At 34.0% G+C, this 25,716-nt stretch overlaps 1 protein-coding gene across 1 annotated transcript in view; it reads left to right on the forward strand.

The window, feature by feature from the left end:
• FMN1 (formin 1) overlaps positions 1-25,716 on the forward strand; it is a gene marked incomplete at both ends in the record, with an annotated part of 115,560 nt that overhangs the window by 89,031 nt on the left and 813 nt on the right. The window contains 3 exons of the mRNA XM_079537821.1: positions 14,407-14,458; positions 16,726-16,875; positions 25,319-25,403. Of these exons, the coding sequence (XP_079393947.1) occupies positions 14,407-14,458; positions 16,726-16,875; positions 25,319-25,403 (287 nt within the window). The remainder of the gene's footprint in view (positions 1-14,406; positions 14,459-16,725; positions 16,876-25,318; positions 25,404-25,716) is intronic.

Below are 25,716 nucleotides of genomic sequence, written 5' to 3' on the forward strand. Positions count from 1 at the left end.
CATAACTTTAATTCCAGTAATGTAGTTTCTTCTAATTAAATTTAAATAACAAATGTTTGTTGTGATTCTATATTTTCTTACTCATTTGTAAGAAGATGAAATACTGAATGTTTGAAATCGCTGGTCTTTAGATCATAGAGTTCAAAGCTAAACCTTCTCAATGTGTATTGGACTACTTTTAACGGAATCTTTTCTAAGGTTCTAAGGTAGTTTCCAGGAAGATTTTTTTTATTCTTCTTCATTCTTAATATCCTATTTTGTTATCATTTTAATCATTATCAGCTTACATTTATTTTCACTCGATTTTACTACTTTTAATTTGCTTCTTCAGAGTACCTAATGTATCATCTCATAATAGCATTCAGATAAGGAAGTTGCCCCATGCCTTTTCTTTAACTCTATTCCTGTAAAGCATTTCAGCTGACTAACTGTCAATTTCTTGTTATTTTCTGCTTGTTTCTGGATTTAAAAATGTTTTCTTCAATGTGGTTCTGATGCTATATATTTCCATATGAAGTACTTTATTCTCTTTATCTAGTAGTATCCATGGTATCAACCCAGGCATCCTTATTTTTTTAATTTATTGACCCTGAGTACTAAGAATCTGATAAAATAATTTCTTCTATTAAAGCAAAAAATAAAATTTAAAATCCACTCAAAACAGTTTTTCAGTCAAAGCTGTGTGTGTAGTAGGATGCTGACATATTTCAGTAGTGAATCAGAAGTCAAGAATACTCCAAGACACCATAATCAGTACAATTTTCACAGTTTGTGATATTTCATATTTCTCACTTGCTGTTAGCAGGACATACCTTTATAAATTTTAATTCGGTCAACAATTAGGAAGAAATTTACATTGCTACTTATTGCCTTTAATAATCTGACAACATTATATTGGTTTTAAAATGGAGAAATTATGTTTAAAGTCTTTATTCTTAGCAGTTCATTAGAGATTTCCTGTAATGATTTCTCAAAATATCAGAATCCTCTGAAAAAATATTTTAAATTGTTGCTTCTCTACAACAAAAGTGTAGCATTTCTCCTCAAGAAGTATATCCATAGAAGCAGTGTTATTTTTAAGTCTTAGAAAAAAATATTCTGCCACATATTTGTTTTGCCCTTTTATATTCCTCTACCTTAATCTACTTAATCTAATCTTAGTGTTATGGCACTTGCTTTCCATTTTCTTCATAAAGCTCTTGAGTCCTTTAGTACTAAGTCAAGCAAGAATATCAAGAATCGTTTTTAAGGTGCATTGGCTTCAGTAACAATTGCCTTTTAACATCTGGTGTGTAAACTACAGCTGAAGAGCAATAGAGCTTAGAAGCATCTTACTGTTTCCCTGGTCTTCTGTTACCTTCACTTATGAGGCTAACATTTGTCAAATAAAAGGCGCACCTTTGTAAAAAAAAAGAACAAAAAAACACCAGTTCTACAAGGCATCTGACTGTCTTGCAGGATCTGTGACTGTTCAGTCTGCATATCAAATATTGGATCTTCCTTTTGTGAATAAACTGTATGAATACAAAGACTTTTAACTTCAAAGCTGTATTTTCTATTCAACTCATCATGACTCTTTTTTCCCCTTCATTTGTTTTCACTGAGATGTTTTATTATCTCTGCCACACATATGCAGTTCTCACATTAAACAGTGTGGGAGGATATTTATGTCCAGTGTCAAACATGAAAAATATGTCATACTTCCTTGCAGTGATAATGTTTGCTTATAACTTTTTATCCTTCCCAGCAATGACATTACAGACCATGCAAAGTTTGTGTTAAGATGTGGAACATTGTTTTATATGCCAGCAGCAGAATTACTTTAATCTTTCAAACTGTTTGTGACAGTCATAACTGTTTTCATCACTCAAACATTGTTGTATTTAAATACATGAAAGAGTGATTTACATAAATTGGCATGAGTCTGCAAAGCAGATCCTTATTGCTATGGTACTCTGAGATTTTAGAGTTGGACAATAGCCTCAGTCCATAAGATACCAAATAAGGTGTCCCAGAATGTGATTGCATCCATATGCCTCTAAAAAATGCAATATTGACAGTGAGCCGATTCAAAGAAGATTTTGCTCTGAAATGAATGATTCCCCTTACACTACTGAAAGAATTACCATCATTAAAGACCTGAAAATTGATGTTAATTAAAAATATGGTTTCTCAGGAAACTTTCAATTGAGTACTTTTGAGACAGTTATACATAATTGCTATAATCAGTTCCACTGTAATCATGACCTACTACAAAATTGGAAGACTAAACAACATTGAAATATGTAACATATAATTTAGAAGTGCTTATAATTAGAAATATGATGTCATCCTCTCCTAGAAAACAAGGAAAGAATCTCTGAGAGAAAATAGTTCCTTCCAGATTATTTTCATTTTGATTGGCTTTGTTGCACTGAATCATCGTGGCTGCCACAGTGATTGGCATTTCAACATAAAGGAGGATTTTTTATTAATCATAATTGAGTGGCATAATTAATGTTAGTATTAATACCCTTAATCTAATACCAAAAACTGTGATGCGTATGCTTGCTCTAAAAAGTGTATCTACATTACTGATGCCTCTAGTTTAATCATTACCATCTTGTCTGGAACTTAACATTTTAAGTTTTCATCAAAACCCTTATTTTCTTTCAATTAGCCTGGATTTCTTCCAGCACTCATATCGTAGTCATATAGGTAAACCACATCTCAGGTTATTTGTGTTGATTTTCCATACACTTTTCCTCTACTCCACCTGCTTTCTTCTTTACTGTCTTCTAATTAATTTCTTGTATGATTTCATATCTTCATGTGTCTGTACTACAGTGCTATTCATGTATGTAGTTCATCTGAATTTGCTTTGCTATTTACATTCTTGTCTTATCCTATTTGTGCTGGTATTGAAAGGCAGTGAACTAATAAAATTTAAATTCCTGATAAAGCTTTTCTTGGTGGGAAATACAGATGCATATTAATTATTTTAGCTTATATATCCTGTGTAAACAGCTTGCTCATAGACAGAAAAAGTTAGATGGGGAAAAGAGCAGAGTCAAGAAATTGAAAGGATAGGGGAAATTAAGGCATTAACTTAAATAAGGAAAACCCAAAAGCTTACTACCAAAATACATTAATACCTACCACCACAGTGGTCACCCTCAACTTATGTTTGCCCTATATCCTCTCTAATTTTACACCATCCTCTTTGGATTAAGCTGGGAAATACCCTTTGCTGCTACCATAATACAAATTGATTATGACAATAGCATGCTTAATCTGATTTTATGTGTTTATGTGGAATTTTTCCTTAAACTTTTGAAGTTTTAGTATGTTGATTGTTTCTCTACATCATTTTTCATACCTGTGTAAACATACAAATATCCTGCTTTTGCATAATTGATACAAATACTAGTCGCTGAAAGTTCTGGCAGGAAGTTGCATCTCTCAAGCTTAGAATGCATTGTGGTGTAAACTGTGTTTTTCTTTGTTAAGCAATAACAGGCAAAATATGTAGGCCAGACATGAAATAGTTGTCAGAACGTGGCTTCTTTCTAGGTCAAAAAGACAAATTAATTTGACATCCAAACAATCTCTATATTTGAGGGGCAGTCTCAGGGATCTGAAGCTAGTTAAAAAAACAAAGTATGATGTTGCTACTGAACTCAAAATTCAAGAATGATGGAGTAAAAACATGTGAATGATATGGATGCTACATTGCTTCAAGATTACAACTTCTGTAGAGGACAGACTTTTAATAAATGCAAGAGAAGTCTGATTTCAGAAGGTCACTTCAGTCTCTTCAGCAACTACTGCTATGATCTCTTTATGCCTAGATGCTTGGTGCCAGGGCAAGATGTTTAGAAGAGTGTCATTACAATTTCATTGACTTTGTCCTGAAAACAGCACTCATGGGATTGCTTATTGAAAACTCCCTCTACAAAGTGTTGCTATCTCTGGAATAGAGGTGCTTTAAGGGACATCCTGGGACAGGCACAGAGCGCTGGCTTCAAACAACATGGCAGTGGCCAAGCTGAAAACTAAGAGGGTTAAAGAATATTAGACCAAAAAGAAAAACTGTTCTAGCAAATAGATTTGTTTTGGTTGTTTGTAGTGTTGTCGGTACAGTTAATCAGTATTTGTCTGTAATGTGCCTCCTTACCTGGACTTTTGAACCAAGGGCCTAACAAAGCATTGACTTTTGAACTGAATAGGAATTAGATAAGGCGTATTTATGTATAAGAATACACAAATACTACACCTGGGATTTTTTCTTAATGTCGAGTTGGGCAGTTCCTGAGACAGAGAATCCCCAATCTTAATTAGGAGAGTTGACTGTACTTTTCTGTTAGAAATCATGACAAAGGTACTTTGACATTCCTACATTTCAAATGACAGATATTTTTTATTTTGATTTAATTTTTTATTTTGATGTAATTTGCTATTATTTTGGTTTTGATGCGAATAAAGTAAATTAGCTTAAGATTTGTTTAAATATCTCTAAATTTAAAAAAGATTTCCAGACATTTCATAATGTTTCTAAAAGCATTGTAAAATAGGTTGTTCCATTAAATATTTGATGTTATTCTTGTTATGTCTCAGTCTTAAATTAAGCTATGACAAGAATTTTTCTGTTGCCTGCTGTTCTCATTTCATCATGTAAGTATCTGAGTGCTTTCTAAGTATAAATAAAATGGCCCAACTAATTTGTGTTGAGCATGCTTCAATTTTCCCTTTTCCAGAATAGTAGTAGTCTTTTATTTAGAAATCTAGCAATTCTTTCTTAATATATGTAACCTATGTGTTTATCGTATAGAAGGCATGCTCAGTAAAGTTTCTGCCTTCTACTTGGAAACAGTTTGCTGTTTCGTTTAAGTGATGTTTTTAGAAGAATCTGACAAGACTTCTTAAAACTAATCTTTTTAATACACTATTTACTACTATATTTTATTTGAGGCAAGGAGTAGAAATATTACAGGTCCAAATTTGCCTTCTCTTTACATTTGGCTTCAAACTGCAGGCTTTTCAAACTAATAGCTAGCTAATTTTTCCCACATAAATACAAGTTGTAGAGGAACTAGTTGTAGAGTTAAAAGCAAGAATGAAGTACAGTAGTAATATGAAATCATTTGGTATATCCTTGTAATTTTGTAATGAAATTATTCCTCTTTTTGTGGGGGGAAATTATTGAACCTTTATTATGATTATGATATTTTTAATCACCTGTTTGTGTGCTTGTGTATGCATTTGCGTAGTATGCAAATAGTCCAACTGAGTTAGTTTTCCTATTGTTGTGTTCTTTAAGTAGAAATTAAATGATTCAGATCCTTTGTGCAAAAACATAGGTGATTTAAACAGAATTTATTTATTTTGTGCTCATGATCTTTGATTAAGTAGTCCTGCTTTATTTTTTATATTTCCCACAGCAAATCTTATGATTTCATATTAAATACAAACCCTTATAAACAGGAAAGTTGCTAGTTAAAGATTTGGAGTAATATTGAAATAATTTATCTCTTGTATAACATGCTTTTTTAAAATTTACTTTCAATGTAACTGGATCCTGCGAGATGTTCTGCAAATTCAGTTTAGTTTCATACATGATGAAGACTAAAACACTGAATGTCAGACGCCAAGTTACCTCAGCTTTAGTGATCTTAATAGATAATTGTGATGAGGTTTGCTGTTTACCCTCTATGGCTAATCTTTAATTTTGTAAGAAATTTTCAAAACAGAGAGTGTTCATTTGACACATTCCACTTCACTACAATGCAGTTATAGATGAAAAGAAAAAGGAAAAAAAAAAATTGATAGGCAAAATCTGCTTTAATATTTCACTTGTTTTTCAGTATGAATATTTGATGTCAATACTGCAAATTTCTTTGATTTTCATTTTGATATGATTTATCCCTAAATACGGGTAGCCCTGCAGTCGATAATCAATTTAGGTCTGAAATTTCCCTTCCCCCCATCCTGTCTTTGTAGCTGAATAAAAAGGAGAAGGTGACTGTCATACTTCTTAACAGTACATTTTTAGAAGGTCAGAATGATTAAATTCGTTCTCAATAACGTAGGTTTTTTCTATTCATTCTTTTTTATTGACAGTCTTTGTTTCTTAAAGAGCTTCATTGCTTTTTTATTTAAACAAAAACGTAGCAAAGAAACAGATGTGTCCCATATAAAATATGCCATAAATCTTGTTTCACAAATTCTTTTCTCTGAACTTTCTGACAGAAACTGTCAAATATCCACTTTAATTCAAGTATAAAATGTTCACTTTGTGTCATGGCGCCAACCACCATATGCTGGAATAAAGTCGGTAACTAGCAATAAAAAAAGGCAACATACGCACCTTTGAAACAGTACAAGCAATCAACAGTGAGAAAGGTCTATATAAATCTATGGAGAATTAATCTCAGCTTTGCCACTATCCTGCTGTGCATTTACAATGAGATTTTGCTCCCGACCACCAGAAGTGGCTTACTTTGCAGAAGGAGTGTATCCTAATGAGGCGAAAATGTATGGAAAACAAAGCAGCAGCTTTTAACCCCCCACCCCCACCCTTTGGATCACCTAGAAGAGCGTGTCCTAGTGTGTTCAAACGTGTGGGGCCACTATACATCACACGTTGCTGTACTTTAGCTGATCATGTGAAACCAATCTTTAGTGAGCTTAATCAGCAGAAATGATTTAGCCTCGTAAATCATTCTTACCATTCCACAGGAGGAGGCAGTGCTATGGCTTTTCTCTCCTAAAAGACTTCAGGCACAAATTTCCCAAGTTTCTCTGAAATCAGTTAAATTCTCTTTTTATAGTTATTCGTTGTTTACCAAACAGATTACCCACTGGTTCACCATCCAATTAGCATATACTTTTATCCCTCACCTTTTTGACAAGATCTGCTTCCTAATGGCTTAAACAATTATTTTACCTGTATTTAAAAATGTTGTCCTTGGTATAAAACTGTGCTGATCCTGAAAGTTTTCACTTCTGCTACAACAGGAGACTGTAGCTGTAGAAAATCTGAATGGTTTTCCCTAACAGAAGAGATTATTTTGTTTGAAAGAATAAATTCTCCCATTCTGCAGACAGTTCAGATACATTTAGTCATCTCAAAGGTTAACCTGCAAAATTGCATTTGAAATTGAACTACGAATTTATAAGAATTGATTAAAATAGAAATGAGAATTAGAATGCATTTCTATAGTGTTTAATTTCTAGTAGGCTTTAAATCTGTTTCCCACAAGCATGCAAGAAGAACAGATTAATGGCTTAATCCAGTTTCAAATACTTTAATTGGAATAAATTGAAAAGTGTACTGTTAATTCTTGCTTTCTAACTAGTAACTGAAACATATATTAGTATTTTCATTAATTTTAATGAAATAATGACCTCCTTCTGTACAAGCTAACTGAAAAAAAAGCTTGAACTGAAAAATAGCTTTAACTTGCACAGAGTACAGTAAAAGCATTGGGATAAGAAAAATATATTTTAAGAAATATAGGACTTTAAGAAAATACACATAAAATGTTTTTTCTGCATAGTTAGTTATAATGTTCTGGTAAAGAGACCTTCAACACTTTTTCTGGCAAATTTATAGACAGCATTATCACTTTTAAAAGAAAACATAATTTCCTAGGTTTTTTATTACCTATGATAATAAACACTTCCTTGAATGTGTTGCATGAGTGTGTTTTGCTGGTGTTGTATGCCTCAGTGTGTGCACAGATGTCTACAGTTTGCTATGCTTTGGTAACATTAGAAATACTGACTGAATATTTTATAATGTTTAACAATTTCTGTGTACTCTGTTAATTAGTCCATGCCTAGTACCCATGGTACAGACTGGTAAGTAATATTTCTGATTGCTTGTGTGGCATCTTGTTTGTTAAGCAACTTTACAAGGCTGCACAGAGAGTCTTTGTATGATAGAAACAGTCATACATTTTCATCATTGGATGTGGGTTTCTTAGCTAAAAACAATTTTTGTACCGCTGCAAAGGAAAATAAACTTGTAAGGACTGATTCAGGGAAGCATGATTAAGACCTCATGGCAGCAAGTGTTCTGAAGATTGTTTTGAAAGGATTTAAGTTATCTATACCAGTATTTAAACTGTACAAAAAAAATTCAAAGCCAAATCCTATGTTAAAAAATTGTCATTTTCTAATTTAGAGAAGAGTTAAAGGAAACAAGGCATATAAGATCACGTTGCCTGTTGTTTGTTCCCCTGCCAATAATTTTTAACAGGCTCAGCAATTTTTGTCCCAGTGTGACAGTTAGAGGTCTTAAGATATTAAACATCTAAAATCTCAATAAAAATATGTGGCTGAGTAGAGAAGAGTGACCCTATTAGTCTTCCAGGGAGAGAGGCTGTATCATGAACTCAATCCTTAATTAAACATTAATGAATCCATTCAGGAATTATCTCTAAAATGCATATCGATAATAGGACAGGTTTCGTTTGTTGCATTGCTTGCAGGCCTTGTTGCTTAACTGATACTTTTGAAGAAATGTCAGTTGCTGGGGAGAGATGGGGGTGAGACTTTTTGTTTTGGAGGATTTTTTGCATTATAATTTACTGGAATAAAAAACTATTTGAAAAACAATGGAATATTTACATGTATTCTCAGCTCTATTTTGAATGTCACGAGTTCAAAAAGCCACCAAATTAGAAGTTAATGACTACGTAAAGAATGCCAATCAAATCATGCATGCTAAAAAATTTACCTGCTAGGAATCTGTACATGGAACAGTCAAGTTTTTTATTGTTATAAGCCAGAAAAGTACCTACATGAGAATGGCGGACTGCAACTTCTCATCACATTAAGTATGAATTTTTCAAATTTGAAATAAAGTAAAAAATATATTCTGTCCTGTACGCTATGCTTAATATGAAGGGAGTGCTTAGGTAAAAAGATATCCTTATTTATGGAAATAACTCAGAAGTTTCTCAATATAATAATGGAGAAATAAAAATTTCAATCTTTATGTATAGCTCTAGAAATACAGATTTTCCATGAGTCTTTTTGCTAGAACAGAACACATGCTGCTCTAGGATTTCTGACATTGCACAGTTTGCTAAAATCCTTTAAGGTTGTTGGGAGAGACTTTCAATCATTAGAATGAAAAAATACATGTCTGAAATTAAAAACATTTTTTTTCTGAGTACCTCATTTCTGAGAACTTTTATATCTTCTGTTGCTATCTTAATTATATGAGTAAGTTCTAAAGCTGGATTCAGTCTTTATGAAATGTAAAACCAATGGCATTTGGTACTGAATTAGAAATTTCCACATCTTTAACAGTTCCAAAAAACCAATTTTATACTCAATACCATACTTACTCTTTATCAGTCTAGCCACGCTTTCGAAATGCAGTAAATATTATGGCTTTCCCTCAATTTTCTGATTTTAAATTCTCTTGCATTTATATGTATTTTCATGAATGCTTTTTGATTTGCACTTGGCATTTGTTGTTTGAACAATTCTATTAATTTGATTTTCATTCCTTTAAAATTTACATGCCAAGAAACTGAATTCTGGCAGAGTTCTGTAATGAAAAGTATTTTCTCATGTTATATACAACATACAAATCGTTCTTTATAATTCATTTGCAATTACATGCAATTACTGCATATTTATGCAGGGTCCTTTCTTTTTCTAGCCAGTAAAATAACATTAATAATAAAAAAATTACATGCAGGTTAATGATATTTACTAACAGTTGCGTGAGTTGTTACCCTCATGCATGTGGTTCATCCAATCAATAAAATCTTGTACTGCATTGAAAACTACACATTCTTTGACATAATAAATCTAGTGACTGGAACCAAAACTATAAATTATAAGCCTGACAAAAATAATGCACAAAATTATATGCACAAAAATAATAAATGTATCCAATTCAGCTAAATCTTAGAATCCATCTGTAGTGATTTTTCTATGTGGTTATGTGCTCTTTTATTGGGTCTGGCTGGGATGAAACTTAATGTTCTTCATAGACACCCATATGGCGCTGTGTTTAGAATTTGTGGCTAAAACAGTATTGATAACAAACCAATGTTTTGGTTGTTGCTGTGCAGTACTTTCACACTATCAAGGCTTTGGTTTTCTTCTCCACTCTGTCCCCAAGCAGCAACTAGGCCAGAGTGGGCAGGTAGTTAGAAGTGGACAGAACCTGGACTGCTGGCCCAAACTGACCAACAAGATATTCCATGCACATAATGTCAGGCTCAGCACTCAAAATGGAATTGAAGGGAATTTGTAGTAGGTAGTCATTGCATCAAAACTGGGTGAGCTTCAGTCTGCTTGTGTAGTTGTGACTGCTTACTTTTGCATTGCTTGTGCTTTTTTTCCTTGCTTTTGCCCTTTCCTATTAGCTTCCTCATGCCACTGTTGGAGAACAGTGAGTGAGTGACTGTGTGGTGCTTAGCTGCTGGCCAGGGTCAACCCATCCCGACTCTAAAATAACAGTCCTGAGGGGAGTCCTTCATTAGATTGTTCTTAAGCTCCCAGAACTGCCATATACCATCAAGTGCACCCCCTGTGAAGTTTTCTTTCTGCTTGTAGTCCAGTCATTGTTTTCATATTCCTATGAACAAGGAATAAACATTGAAAATGTCTTTACTTGATTCCCTCCTGTGAATACTGAATAGTTGGATAAAAGAATGTTTTTTAAAAGGTCTCCTTTTCCCTTGAGTTTACAAACAGTGGATGTCCTGAGTAAGGGATTTCTTAAAAATGAAGTCTATTTGGAAGTTTTCACTGGTAATAGTTCTACTGAAAGCAAAACCAAGGGAGGCTAAATTCACCCTGCTGTTGGTCCTCCTGTTTTTTTATATTACTATAGTGTCTAGGATTTTAAGCGTATACAGAAATTTTTATAAAGACAAAACATGTGTATTGATTATAATGATCCTCTCTAGTCTGTTTTACCATCTAGAAGGCCTTGTTTAACTTTTTTTTTCCACCCTGCGCATTGTCTGATTAAATACAGTTGATAAGTTTATTTTTTATGTTAATTGTACTTCAACGTGGAGATATACATATTTAGCGTACTTTTAACTACAGAGCTTTCTGACTTTAGCTTCAGATGTTGTACAAAGGAGCATGGTTTACTGTGGAAATATTGGTGATAGGTGGGCAGTTGGGCTAGATGATCTTGGAGGTTTTTTCCAACCTTGATGATTCTGTCTTTCTGATATTCAGATATAGCTGCAATACATAATTTCTAAGAGATTTTGATCTGTTACAAATGGTGGTATGTCTTCAAAAAGGTCAAGACAATGACCATAGTGGCTTGTTCTCCTTAACCTCAGAAATGCCACAGAATGTGAGATTTAGCACTTCAGGAAAAAAAAAAAAAAAAGTATCTGAGCTTTTCTGAGGATACATCTCAACTCTCTGTAAGTTCAGAGAGACATAGCACTTGGGTTTGATTTGGTTTGGTCTGGTTTAGTTTGGTCTTGCATGTTTGGGATTGTTTCTTTTTTTTTGGTTAGTTTTTTTTGTTTGTTTGTTTTCTGTGATAATGCCTTATCCCAGATTCCCTCTTAAACTATAGTTTGTTGGAAAACGTGAGTCAGAAAAGAATTACTTTCTTCCTTGAGGGAAAAAAAATAAAAAAAGCCTTGTTTTAGGGTGTTCTCCCCTCCATTCTATTCCCTCCCCCAAAGAAACCCTCTAACTAGCTAGTCTTTAAATGTCTATGAAGCATAAGCTTTGTGACCCACATGAATTCAGTCCTGAAATATAAATCAAAGTTCTGATTTCTGTACCCCAACTGCTAACTTTCTGAGCATTCTCATAATTTTGAAGATTTCTCTTTGCCCTGGAGTGTTTATAGAAGTGATAAAATGATACACGAGATCTTTCAATTCCGAAAATAATAAGATACTGGAAAAAAAAAAAAATCTGTAATAAGCACAACTGGATCAGTAGACTTGGGTGAATTATTCTACGTAGATGGATTTGTATACTTGACAAATGCAGATTTTTCCATGCAGGGTGGTGGGACTAGCAGGGCAGATGTAACTGTTATCTGTGCACCCATTTTTCTTTCTTTGTCCTCAACTCTTAGAGCAAGTTGTCTCATCCTTCTTTTGACTGTTGGTTATTTGCTTTCTCCAGCATGCAGTCTTTGACACTATCCAGTGTTGACTTCCCTTTGTTCTTTTGGGAATTATTTCCTAGTACCTCGATGCATAATCTTGGTCCTGTTGTAGCTTGGAGCTGCTATGTATCCATTAGGTGAATAATATTTTCTGGTAATTTCTCAAGCTAGCGTTGCTTTTTCATCCTCAGCATGAGATACATATAGCAGAATGAGTAAGATCAGTGGTTGGTGTCCAGAGCCTACAGCTGCATTACAAAAAAAATATCCCTACAGCAGATTACAACAGCATGTTTTTTTAAATAAGTGTTTCCCTTTCAAATCCTTGCTTGTAAAAAGATACAGAAATTCTTCCCTGACCCTGGCTTGAACAGACGTGGTTATAGCTAAAGGTGTGAAAAACACTGTCATACACATAATAGCTAGTTTCTTGCTTCCTCTTTTCCCTTGTATTGGTACACAAACACACTGTCATAATAATGTAAACTCTGCGTGTTCTTTCCTAGAAGTCGCATCTTTTTTTTCTGCTTTCTCTAAGTTTTTTACTTGCATCTTTCCTTAATGTGTTCTTATGAGATTAAAAGCCAGTAGCTCAGTTCTTACACTGAACTATAAATATTATCATGCACTGTTCAATTTTATACACAGTTTAGCTTTTAACTGTTTTGATTTTCCTATGTGTAGTTAATCTGTATAATTATAAACTATCAAAATTGCTGCTTATCTTTCCCAATTTTAATGATAAAAAATGTCAGAGCCGTGGAAATAGCAAACTAAGTATATTAGATGAACTTTAGCCTGAAACAAATACAGTAAATCAGAGCTGTTCTATTTTTCAGTGGTAGCTGTCTTACCAGTAAGATTTGAGGTAGAGAAGTAATGGCCTAGAATTTTAGAATCGTTTTAGTTGGAAGAAACCCTTACAGGTCATCTACTCCAGCTGCCCTGCAATGATCAGGGACACCCACAGCTAGATAAGGCAGCTCAGAGCCCTGTCCAGCCTGACCTTGAATATCTCCAAAGGACAAGACTTCCCCCACCTGCCTGGGCAACCCGTGCCAGTGTCTCACCACTCCTGTTGGGAAAACTTCTTTATATCTAACATAAAACTACTCTCTTTTAGTTTGAAATTGTTTTCCCTTGTCCTATTAAATGTATATATAGAATTCCTTGTTTTCTTTGCACAGGATACACAACACTGTTTTTTGCTTTTGCCATAATTATATAATCTGAATTAGTATCTCCAACATATTTGCCCAACACATGAATAGAAATTACTTAGTTTTGCCGATGTTCAGCAGTGTTTTGAAGTAAACCAGTTCTTAAGTGATTTTAGTTTAATACAAATCTCTGTGTAAGTACCGTAGTCATGAAATGGGGTCATTCTGCATGCATTTCTTGATGGCCTTGTCTGAAATCAAGATTATAACTGTAACTACATTTCATCAATATGTGCGCTCCTAAAGAGAGAGCAGTTCTTTATCTTTGTATCATTACAGTGTCTGAATTCTGAATTTATTCTGTTGTGGAATACAAATAAGTCTTCCCCTATAGTAATGTTTTTTTTGTATATGTAGTATTCTGCTGCAGCTAAGTTGGCTATACTGTATATGGAATTAAGAAGAATTTATCAGCATTTTTCAAACAGAACTAGGGCTTTTGCTTGAGGAAAAGATTGAAAAGCAGAGAAATCCCATCCTTTGAAAAATCAAATCCCTGTAAGTAGTTTGTCTGAGTACTCTGTAACAGAGAGGTTCAGATTCAGTGACCATATTTCAGACTCTTGGCTGCTTTTTCCAAAAATCTTGTACATTTAAAACTTAGTACATGTGTTTTCACTTTCCAGTTTCCTGAACAAAATGTGATAGCTATATGGAACAGTTGGTGTTAACTGGGTTTGTTACCTGTTCAGCAACTTCCAATTATTTGCACTGCAGAAATTGGTTTAAAATTATAAGTTCTGCAACAATAAAGGAATATGCACAACTTAGTGCTCTCTTTTTTTAAAATCTGAATGTCAAGTTTAATTATTTCCTTTTATTTTGATTAATATATGCTTCTATGTATTATGGTATCAGATTTTAAATTACTTTTGAAATCCAGTACACTTTCTTATTATATTAAGAGTATAGATTTAGGTATAAAAAATAAACAAAAAATGAAAATTAGTAAATGTTTATTACTTCTATTATATCTAGCATACAACCTATCTAATTTTGAATGGAAGGAACGCTGAATCTGTGGGATCTCTAAAACATTAAGGCAGTAATTTATATGTTTGAAATGTTTCTCACTGACAGCTAAAGAAGAACGTAAAAAAGAAGAGAGCAGTTTGGAAAATGCACAAAAATGGTAAGGTTTTTTTCTGCATGTTTTTTTTTTCCTAACTGTTTGCTTTTGGTTAAAGATGTTATTGATCTAGGAATGATGTTAAGTAGGAAAAAGCATCTGTACTTCAAAGAAGCAATGCTTTCTGAAAATTTCTTATATAGTCTTCCAGGAAAAAGTTCAGTTGGATTTTTAGCCAGTCTCCTGTGTTTGAGGTTTTAATTACTGTCAACATTGAATTGAATCCTTGTTTTAAAGAATATTGTAGTAACTGATTAACTACTTAATGTAGTAAAAATATGTTTCACTGTCACAAAACTTCTTCATCACCTTAATCTACTGAATGTGATATACTAAGAAACCAGGGAAATCCAAATGGCTTTCTGATCTGAACATCTATACATCGCTTGGGCCAGAAGAGGCAACATACAAAGAAGTAAGACAAGTAGATACATGGATAGATAAGAAACTGTTATTTCTATTAAATATTGTGTAGCGGGTTATATTTTCATTAGATCGAAGTGTCTACCTTTAACCTCATACTTACTCAAGATTGTTCTGCTCCATTCATATGAATGTAAAATGATAAGACAATTTAAAGAAAAGCTTGCAAAACACTTTTCATGCATTTTTTGAAGACCATCTATGAAAAGAGTATCAGATATATAGAATAATAGATACACAATGCGCTGATTTTTAACTTCATTTGCATTACAATCAGTTGGCCAAATATTTCTCAGCTGTTTGGCTGTACAAATTGACCAGGGTAGCTGAGCAGGGAGCAGAAGGACCAGAAGCTCTTTGCAACTCTGACTCGTGTAACAGCAGCCCTGCTAACTTCCTAGCTGTATCCTCTATTCCAACTGATGCAGCTGATAGAGCTGTCCTGAATCTCGAATTCCTCCGTCCCACCCTCCTCTGCCTTCATCCTGACACTTAGTGCTTTGCCCCTTTTCATGTTTCATCTTCTGATCTTTCCCAGTTAGCACTGTTTGTTGTCATTCAGCTTGCTGTAGCTTCCTGGGCTGCTTCCTGACTTTTAGGAGTAACAGATTTTTTCAGCAGTAACTTAAAATGCTGAATGTTAGCAGTTGAGAAACCTAAATTCAGTATCAGACAACTAATACCTTTGTACCCTAGAGAGCCTACTCTGCTCCAGAAAGGCTACAGAGCAGAGGGGACATGAAAACAACTGTGCTACAGAAGGAAAGTTTGTCAATAAGTAGAAATTAAACAGGTCAGCCAGCTGCTAGTCAACTGTTGAGCTAATTTTCTGCCCCTTCTGCAGCAAATGGGAACAGTTCACCTGAGACACTGATTGTCTTGGGAGATATTTGGGAGTTTTCTATCTCTTTTTTCTGACTGTGCAGAAAGACCGACCTGGATGTCCAAGTAAGGAGGAATCTTTCTGGGCTCAAAAAAAGTAATGTAAAGTACAAATTACCACTGATCTTTCTTTAGACTGTGAAAAATACATATTACTTTTAATAACTATCACCAAATCTTACTGCTCTGTGACCTATGCTTTGCAGAAAGAAGTGATTCAACCTCTACAAAAGTGAACATACTACTTTGGTTCATTTAGATCAACCTCCATGTACTGTTATTAGTAATGTGAACTGTTTCATTTTATCTGCACAAAGCAATATCATAAAGGTTAAATAAGCACAATCAGTTAAAATATTGTCAAAAGTATCTTCTGTAATAAAAATATGAAAATGAAAATATTTAGTTGCATAACAATTCTGTAGCTGCATTATAAAATAAAAGTGCATTACCATATTGATAATGTTCTTTTTTTTTCATAAAATTCATTGCTGTTATCTGCTTATTAACACACTGGGAAGGAGACAATTTATTTTCTGTAAAATCTCTAACTATTTGAAAGTTATTTTTAACCAGAGCTGGAGGTTTTTTCCTCACTTGGCACATGACTCTTCTGTAGTCTTTCTATAAAGAGAAATGGCAAAATAAGGTCTCAGTGGCACATTGTGAATAATATTAAAGACTTAGGTAGAATATAACATTTCCTGTAATACAAGAAATTGAGCCCATGATTTGACTGTGTGACATATCTCTGTGGCGGTTCATGCATCTATAAGCTGACCTTCTGAGAGTGAGGTAGATATTGGAAGGATAGTTACACCCAGCATGAATCGCTGCTATGATTTCCAAGGCTAAGGGGAAGTTATGGTTACTGCCAGCCTTGACTACCAAATCAGGAATCAGCCCTCAGACAAACTTTCCCCCGTAGGCTTACTGTTGACAGTTTCTTTTTCTTCCCCTCCTAGCTTTGAAGAAACAGTGGGATACTTTGGGATAAAGCCAAAGCCTGGTGAGAAGGAGATCACACCAAACTATGTTTTCACGGTGTGGTACGAATTCTGCAGTGACTTCAAGACCATTTGGAAACGAGAGAGCAAAAGCATTTCCAAGGAGCGGTAAGGTTCTAATAAAGTCATTAATACTATTTTAGATGTCTGGGAAACTGTTCCTTCTCAAACCTAACAAATTATACTCCTATATTTCACAGGCGTCATTGTTTTCTTTCAGATCTAATGGACATCAAGGAAAGATTATTCCCTCAGGGTGCGTAGGAAAATTCACCAAAGGCATGCTGTCCCCACAAAAAGATAAACACATATAATCTGATAAATTACACTTTTGTAACCCCTTCCAATTACTAGCTAGTAAAATGAAAGGGGAGCTGTGCTAATTTGTAACAGATTGCTTCTCTGTGCATTTTCATGTTGAACTAGCCTAAATGAGGCGATATTGCTGTCGCAGACAGTACAGACAAATAAAAGTGAATGCTTTTCCAGTTAATATACTGCACTTGCATCAAAGGGAAGCCCCAGAGATTCAGGCCGCACTTAGCACTGTGTTGAAGCCCAACACTGAATTTACAGCACCACTTCTGACTCTTGGTGTCCTGCTGAGGACTTCAAACTACTTACCGCTGGATCTCACCGCAGTCAACTTATTTTATTAGTTAGAGTAAAAAAATAAAATATAAATCCTTCAATTATTTGCACACTTTTCTTAAAGAAGCTAAAAATCTTTTCCAAAGATATCTATACTATGAGTGAGTAAATGCCATGTTAATCATATCTCAATTCATTTGAAAAGACCTAAAAGGTAGTATTGTGATCATGCTTTGGAAAAGAATGGACTAATCACTTTAAGCATGAAATACAAACCCAGGTGTGTATTCTGAAGTGACACAGATGTAAAGAAAAGATTTCCTAAAAGATCTTAGCACTTACACTTGCCTTTTTTGCTTTAAATCAGTGGGGATCTTTGAATCCTGTAAATAGATTTTTAAAGGACAAAATGGAGAAAATATAAATTCCTGATCGTCAGTCTAATGTACATTGTTTTACAGGTTTTAAACTCTTGAAAGTTGTAGGTGTTGGTATAATCTGTATAATAGTTAAATTGATTTTAGAAGCTGGCAACTGTGAACACTGTCAGAATCTTTTAATTCTTTTTCTCTAAGTCAATATTCAAATAGTTTTCCAAAATAAAAAACATGTAAAATTATTAGCCACTGAGAAGATTGCTCTAATCATCTAGGGATCGTATCGTGGATATACTTCAGTTCAGAGAAAAAATTCATCCAGAGCGTACATCTATTCCTTTGTACGTAGTTAGTGCTTTGCTGATGGGATACAGTGATCCCTTCAGAGCAATTGATTTAAGTTGTTGATTAATATAATGTTTGATTAATACATTAGAAATCTTTAAAAGAAAAAAAAAAGAAAGAAAAAAACCCCTCAAAGTTTCTAAAAACAACATTCAAGAACTCTTTGTTAACTGCTGTATTCTGTATTTTCTTGCTGGAATGAGATGAGAATTACTGTTTAATAATAATGTAAATAAAATGTAATAGTAAAAATAGATTGCAAATATTTCATCAGTTCCTTTAATACATATTTTTATTCCTATTCATGAATGTAAAGCAATGCCACTTGCTAGAATATTTCTTCAAAGTGCTAATTTCTGGATTATAGACTTTTTCAGAGTTCGATTTTTTTTAAAGTTTCATTAATCTCAAAAGAACAATTCATTGTTGTTTACATTAAAAATCTAGGTGATTCATCAAGACTATGAGGTGCTGAAATGAGGATCTTTGTGTAATAAGTAAATTAGAATGACAGAAGAGCTGTTTTCATCATCCTAAATTGTTTTGTAATGTGCTACTGAAAAGAAGAACCTCATGAAATCAGTAAATTTAAATGATGGGAAAACTATTTCACTCATCTGAAAATGTCCTGTGAATTCCCGACCTTCTAAGGTTTTGTTTTACAAAGTGTGAGACTAATAGTTGATGAACTGATGCCCAAGAAATTTAGAAAGAAAGCTCATTCTGCACATTGGTAACTAAAAACCTCAGTATGACAGGAATGGACAGCTGTCTTCCATAACTGGCTAATTAATTTGATGCACTATTTGTTTTGCATTTCTAGAGATGGTAATTAAAAAGAAAAAAAAAAAAAAGATCATGTTCATCAACAATGAATTCTTTTGTTCTAAAAAAAAAATTTAAAGAGGAAAAATTGGTATCATAAGTCAGTATTTTCATTGTTGGGCTCTGAAACTGAGACATTGATATTCTTATATAAACACTTTTACTGTTACCTTACCCTTCAAATTTCAGGAGGAGCTGCAGAAGTATAAAATGTATCTGAATTAATCTAGTCATGTAGATACCTAAATATGGATTTGTTTACATTTATAGGGGAATGTCAATATTGGATTATAATTTCTCATTCATAAAGTATGGCTCAGAAAATTCTAAATTTAATTATAATATGCAGAATTATCAGTAATATGCCATGCCAAATACATTCTTAAAAATGTATTGCCTTAAAATTAATAGTAGTGAACTGGGTCAAAAGATTTAAAGTGGAAAATCAAATTTTTATACTCAAAACGAGCTAGTTTGTGTTGCATAAGAGAAACTATAAAATCTCTGAATTTCTGGGAGAAAGGATATCCCCTGTAACAAAATGACAGCCTCAGCTGCAGGAGCCTGTTTTGTCTAACATCTACTTGGCTCCTAAATGTAACACAACTGTAGAAATCTAATTAGATTAATGCTTTTTCATGAAGTAAAGGAAACACTTTAACAGAGCTGCCTGGCACTTAACTCACCATGAAAATAAATCAGCTGCCTGCAAAATATTGTTGAATCGTTGTCTCTTTCCTGGACAAAATTTGAACACCATTAAAAAACAACAACAACAACAACAACAACAACAAAAAAAAAAAAAAGCCCAAAAACAAGACAGAATTACAAATAGATAACAAACCTAGATAAATACAACAAATAAATGACTATAGAGATAAAATGAAGAAACTTTTGATTGTGCATCCAGGTACATCAACTGCCTTTTTTTGCTTTCTTCTTATTATTTTTGAGATTTTGGGATGCAAACAAAACTGAAGTCCGGAACAAAGTTCTGCCATTTTATACTGTGGCAAATTGCATATCTACAAGTCTCTTTTCCTTTTTTTAATTCAATTTTATTTTCAGTTAGAATGTCTATGCATTCAGAATCAAAATAAATGTGTATTAATATATGAATATCTACCCATAAGTCCGTTAAAGCATTCAAGATCTATTGAAGTGTATTTTAACATAATATTCTAGTCAAGTCTGAGTATGAGGAAAAAATATAAGCATATATATTTTAAAAAAAAAACAAGTAGTTTGCAGTGATGAATAGAAAATCACAGAATGTAATCATATGCTTTGCCAAATAAGTGTGATGAGGATTATCATGCTCTTATGCTTTACATATGAAGCAACCATATAGGAATGCAATTATTGCTGTTAATGTTTCTCACTGCTTCCACTACAAACGTAAGATTGTAGCAACAGTGACCACAAGAAAGTCTATCATTTCTTTTAGATAGAATACACATACAAATTGCACAGCTAGGTAACAGAAATCAGAAAACAAAAAAGGACCAGAGTTTGTCTCAATGTCTAGAGAAGACACAGTCATTTGATAAACAGAAATACGTCTCATCTTAAAAATAGGGTGCTTCCTGCTTTTAGAAGGTCCATTTTTTAATGCTTTTTTTGTTTTTCAGTGTTATCACTAGCACAAAACACATTGATGGTATCACCTTTATCTTGTGAAAAGAGCAATAGTGATTGTTTTTTTGGGGTGCACAAAAGCAATGAATCACAGGTTTAAAATGCTGAAGCTCTGAATGTAAGAGTGTGAGTAGCAATGGTGGTAGTTGTCTGAACAATAAAAAGGGCAGTGAAGGTGCCCAGTAAATTTTTGTTTACTCTAGTAAGCTGGAGTTGGCTATAGCTTTCTACCTCTTTCATTTTTGGTGCACATTATTGGTCTAACCATCAATTAAGCTAATCTGTGAGGCTCACTTGCACCTAACAGCTGAAATTTGGCAGGAGCACTTGCCACAGAGGAAGCAGTGGATTATATTTTTGTTTTCAATATTACAGTGAGCAATGAGGAAAAATAATCTTTAGTTCAAGACATTATAACAGTTTTCAAAGGCCAGATTTATTTTATAGCTTGAATTTAAATGTGAATTTCTCTCACTGTATCATATGTAGTATGTGATATATATGCTAAGCTGCTCAGAACCTAATGAAAAAGATACAATAGAGAACTTAAAAGCATGAAGGCTGAATGGGAAATAGTTGTTACATACCTCATTTAATACAATATCAAGTGAAATTAGCAAGTGGCTGGCACAAGCCAAATACAATTGCTTACGGTAGCCATACTTAATCGGTTGAATACCTTCCCACCAGATGTCCCAGGTACCAAAAGTTTGCATTGCTTCTGAATGATGATGGTGCAAATCCATATTAGAATATGAAGAACTGTTCATAGAGAGTTTCCTGCTGGGAGAGCATTGTGGAGATTGCTACTGAATGCTTTGGCTGTCCTTAGATGTTCCTTAGTATCTAGTGCTATCCAGCTCAGCTGGACTGAAGCATATTTCTAGTCTGGGCTGATGTAGCTTTTTTGGGACTTACTGTTCTTTTCTTAAGCACCAGCTTTGATAAAGGCATAAAGTTATTTTTTTTTCTTGTGACTACAGTGGTAAAATTCATCACCTTCAAACAGATAGTCAGTAAATCCAGAAAAAAAGTAAAAGCAAACTAAGTGTATTAGCATTTTGAGATTTGGAGAGAAATTCCACTGATAACTACATCAGACAAACATAGAAAAATGTATATAAATGAATATTTATTCTATATACAATTTAAAGATTTGATAAATAATGAAGTTCTTTTTAGAAGACTTGACAGGAGGCTTGACTAGCCAATTCTATTGTACAATATAATGATAGAAGTGTTTCAAACTTCAAGGTCTTTTATAAGGCTATTGTGATGCTAAGCAAGGACTTTACCAAATAATTGTCTGTCTTCGCACACCAGTGAGACCTGAACATTCATGAGTAGCTTGCTCAGACAGGAGTTTTTGTATCCTAACTGCTTTCAAGTGCAGAATGAACCAGCTCACACCTTCTCTTTGGCTGGGTGGGAAGCATGAGTGAACGTGGCAAGAGTTTATCTGCTGAGTACCTGGCTTACCATGAAAACTTTATTAAATGCAAGCATATATTCTAGTTGAATTTCTGTGTTGGAGTTATAAATTAAAAATAAAAATGATGCTTATATTTTTCACTAATATGGTCCAATTTAAGAGGCATGACTTGGATCTAGTTTAGAGGGAAAGCCAACACCTGTCACATCGAGGCAGGAAAAAAGCAAATTATATTCCCTCTGATTATAGTAAAGATTCAAATACAATATTGGAGTCGTGAGTCTCCCAATTAAAAATACATTTCTTTGTTTACTTCATTCAGTTTTCTTTTCCATATTGTGTGATACTGTGCTATACTGCTCAGCATTGCAGTTGACATCGCATCTTCTTTATTCATCAGGATATATTGACCTCTTTTGCTCACCACTGAATGAGAATAATGTTTCTTTTGAACATAACCGTGTTGTGGTTGATCAGATTTCAAAGCTTAATTGACTTGCATTCCATAAATCTTCTTTTTTCTCCACTGAAACACACTGACACCAGAACTATTGGTGTTTAATGTCTTGGTATGGTAAGTAGACCTGAGCTGTGACATTCACTGATTAATGCTGCCCAAAACACAACGTGTGAGGAATATCTATTGCCTCCTCTGCTGAGATTATAAAACACGCAGGAAAAAGAAAAGCAGGCCTTCCCCGAGGTGACCCTGTCAGAAGTAAGTCTTTAGCTGTTTTCTGTAAAGACAAGCCATTGCTGTTTCCTCTGCAAAAAATGTTTTTCCAAGTTTATAATTAGTCGTTCTTAGACTGCTCTGCCCCTTGAATTGTGTGGTCTCCAAGCTTCTAAAAGTCATGGCTTTTTAGTTAGGCGAAGTCCCTAGAGACTGGAAAAAGGGAAACAGCACTCTCATTTTCAAGAAAGGGAGAAATGAAGACCCAGAGAACTGCAGGCCAGTGAGCCTGAAATAATGGAAAGGAATACACAAATTAATCTACCGCCACCAGGCAAATTTATGATTTTAAATTTGGATGGTTTTCATACTATTTTGTTTTTCTCATTTCAACAATAGTGCTTACATGTACAGTAGCCAGTTCTAGCACCCTAACCATGTTTAACAAAGAAAAGAACTATTTATTAGGCAAGTTTACAGTGTGGATGCTTCAGTGATGTAATTACTGAGCTAACCGCTTTGCTAATAATTGACTTTAAAAAATCCCAGGAAATTATATTCATCTAAAATTATGTACTTAACTTTCTGTGAATTCCTCCTAATCTTATCAATCATACGTTAATAAAGTGATTTTTCCCTAAAAGAACAATGTGTTATTCATAATGTCTCTCTGAACCAAATATCGAATGATTCAGATAATTTTAGTGAGCTGGTTTATTTTTATTCCCTATTCCAAACTATTCATTCCATGTAAAAAATTCCAGATTTCTTGAATATAGTGCAAATATAGAATAAAACACAGAGTTACAACTAAATCAGCAACACGAATAATTTTGTTTTCAAGATCAAGAATGTATAATCTCTAGAATTCACCTTTCAGTTGAAAATGTGGACTCAAAACATTTAAAAGCAGTTCAGAAAACTGTCCTCGGACCAAAGAGAATGTGATAGGAAAGAAAATATGATTGAAACAGGTAAAAGTTTAGAAATTCATACCTCCATTTGATTGTGCTGAACGTGTTTGCACACACCTAAAATGCATTATCATCTTTGCATAAACCTCTGCAGCTGTGAGGAATAGCATGCTGTTCAGTGGCTGCTGTCGTCTATGAAAAAGAAGCAAAAATGTACTGATTAACAAAAAACTGTAAAAGAATGGAGTACTATGTTACAGCTTAGTTGCTGGCTTGACACAGAGAAAGCTAATTAAGTTTTAGCAAGGCTACAGATAAGTTTTAAAATGTATAGAATAGTAACTTCATCTTGGTGCATTTGAGATAGTACATGCAGCTAGGAATTACAACAAGGAATGTTATTTTCCAACACTGAATGTTGATAAACACAATGAGGAATTTATGAATGTGTTCTGTATTTTTAAAAAGATGTCCAGAATTGGGTATGCTGATAATGTTACAACAAGGAAATACACATCAGTAATTGCAGCTATAATCCACTTTCCTTTCTGCTTTTCTTCCAAAATTCCTCAAAAATTGAGCATGTCAAACGTGGTTTGAACCGGACGTGGTATTTTTTAATACTTTTTGACCGGCCATAACAATTATTTCTACAAGTGGAAAAAATTAAATAAGAGAAGAAAATACAATTTTTCAGTTCCTGAGTGCCAAGAAATGTGTTGTTTATAATAAGAGGCTGATCTTGTGTGTAGTAGTGAAAACTGGGTTGCTGAGTTTTTGCTTGTAAAAACTCACTTGCAATTTTTTTCCCTCTGCATATTGCATATTGAGTTGTAAAGTAGGTGTCTGTAGCATCAGCATTTTAAAGGCAGATAGCTGGCCAGATCCTGTCTCCAGCAGACCAAGAATTTTCTTTCCTTTTTATCACTATTTAGCACATAATTTCCCCTGCCTTTTCCTCTGTCTGAAAGAGGAGAGTCAAGTCCTTTTCTCCTTTCCCTCTTGATAAAACTTCTGATTGTGTTCTTCTCAATAAATTCTCACAGAAACACAGGATTTAGGATCTGCAGTACAATAAGATCAAAAGGCAAGAATAGAAACAATGGAGTCAGATCTGCGTTCTCTCCCCTTATCTCAGTAGTGCTTTTAGTAGACTGGTGTGTAGTTGTGCACAAGGCTGCCTTAACTGTCTGTGCACAAGAACTTCTTCTAATTTGTATCTCTCTATCACCACATCAGTGAGATTGGCCTGTCAATTCCATATAAAGCAACAAGGAAAACATTAAGATAAAAACTGGCAGATGCTTTCATTTCAAGATCTTCAGAGGAAATTAAGAGGATAACCAAGCAAATGTCTTGCTAAAATATTGTATCCTATATATATAAAAGATCTAGCCAGCTGGTTTGTGGATGTTTTGTTAAGTATCTTTTTGCCTTCCTACTGCAGCTGTTTTGGTTCCGTACAATCCTGATCCTACAAGAAGGGAGAGATAGTTTGCCTGCATTATACACTGAAAATCTCAGAAGACAGACCATGCTTTTGCTTTTGCTTTTCTCTTCAGTAAAAATGCATTCTGATCTATTCTGGTACTTTATGAAGTGCCTTTGAATACTAATTAGTATTCTGTTTGGTCTTTTTTGTGTCTAAAAAGGTTGGTGGTGGTACTTTTTACAGGTAAAATATATATTAAGCAGATCTACAGCAGTTTGAATTTCTTTGAATCTAACAATGCCTTCTGTGTATATTTTGTTTCAGAATTAAAGTGGCTCAGCAATCAGTAAGCAAGTTAACTGCAGAGAAGAAAGTTGAAACAAAGAAAATCAATCCCACGGCTAGCCTGGTATGATTTCTTTCTCAGCATAACATTTAGAATATTTTTGTGACACTGTTCTTGTCATTCAGGATGATGGTGGGTTTTTGTTGTTGTTGAAGTGTGATGCAGAGTTCTTAGTCAGTTTGAATGTAGCAGGTTATTATTCTTCCCAAAGAAAAATTGCAAAGCTTATGCCCTACAGTAGTCTAATAGTGAAGGTTAAAGCTTAATTTAGTTGTGCCTAAGTATGGCTCTGCTATTCTAGAGAACAAAACATAATTAGACCTTTTCTGGTTTCTTCCCCATTGCTGCTAAGTCTCTTGTATTTTCTTTCGTGCTA

This window comes from Tetrao urogallus, assembly GCF_951394365.1.
Source record: "Tetrao urogallus genome assembly, chromosome: 6".
In the NCBI taxonomy this organism is placed as follows: Eukaryota; Metazoa; Chordata; class Aves; order Galliformes; family Phasianidae; genus Tetrao; species Tetrao urogallus.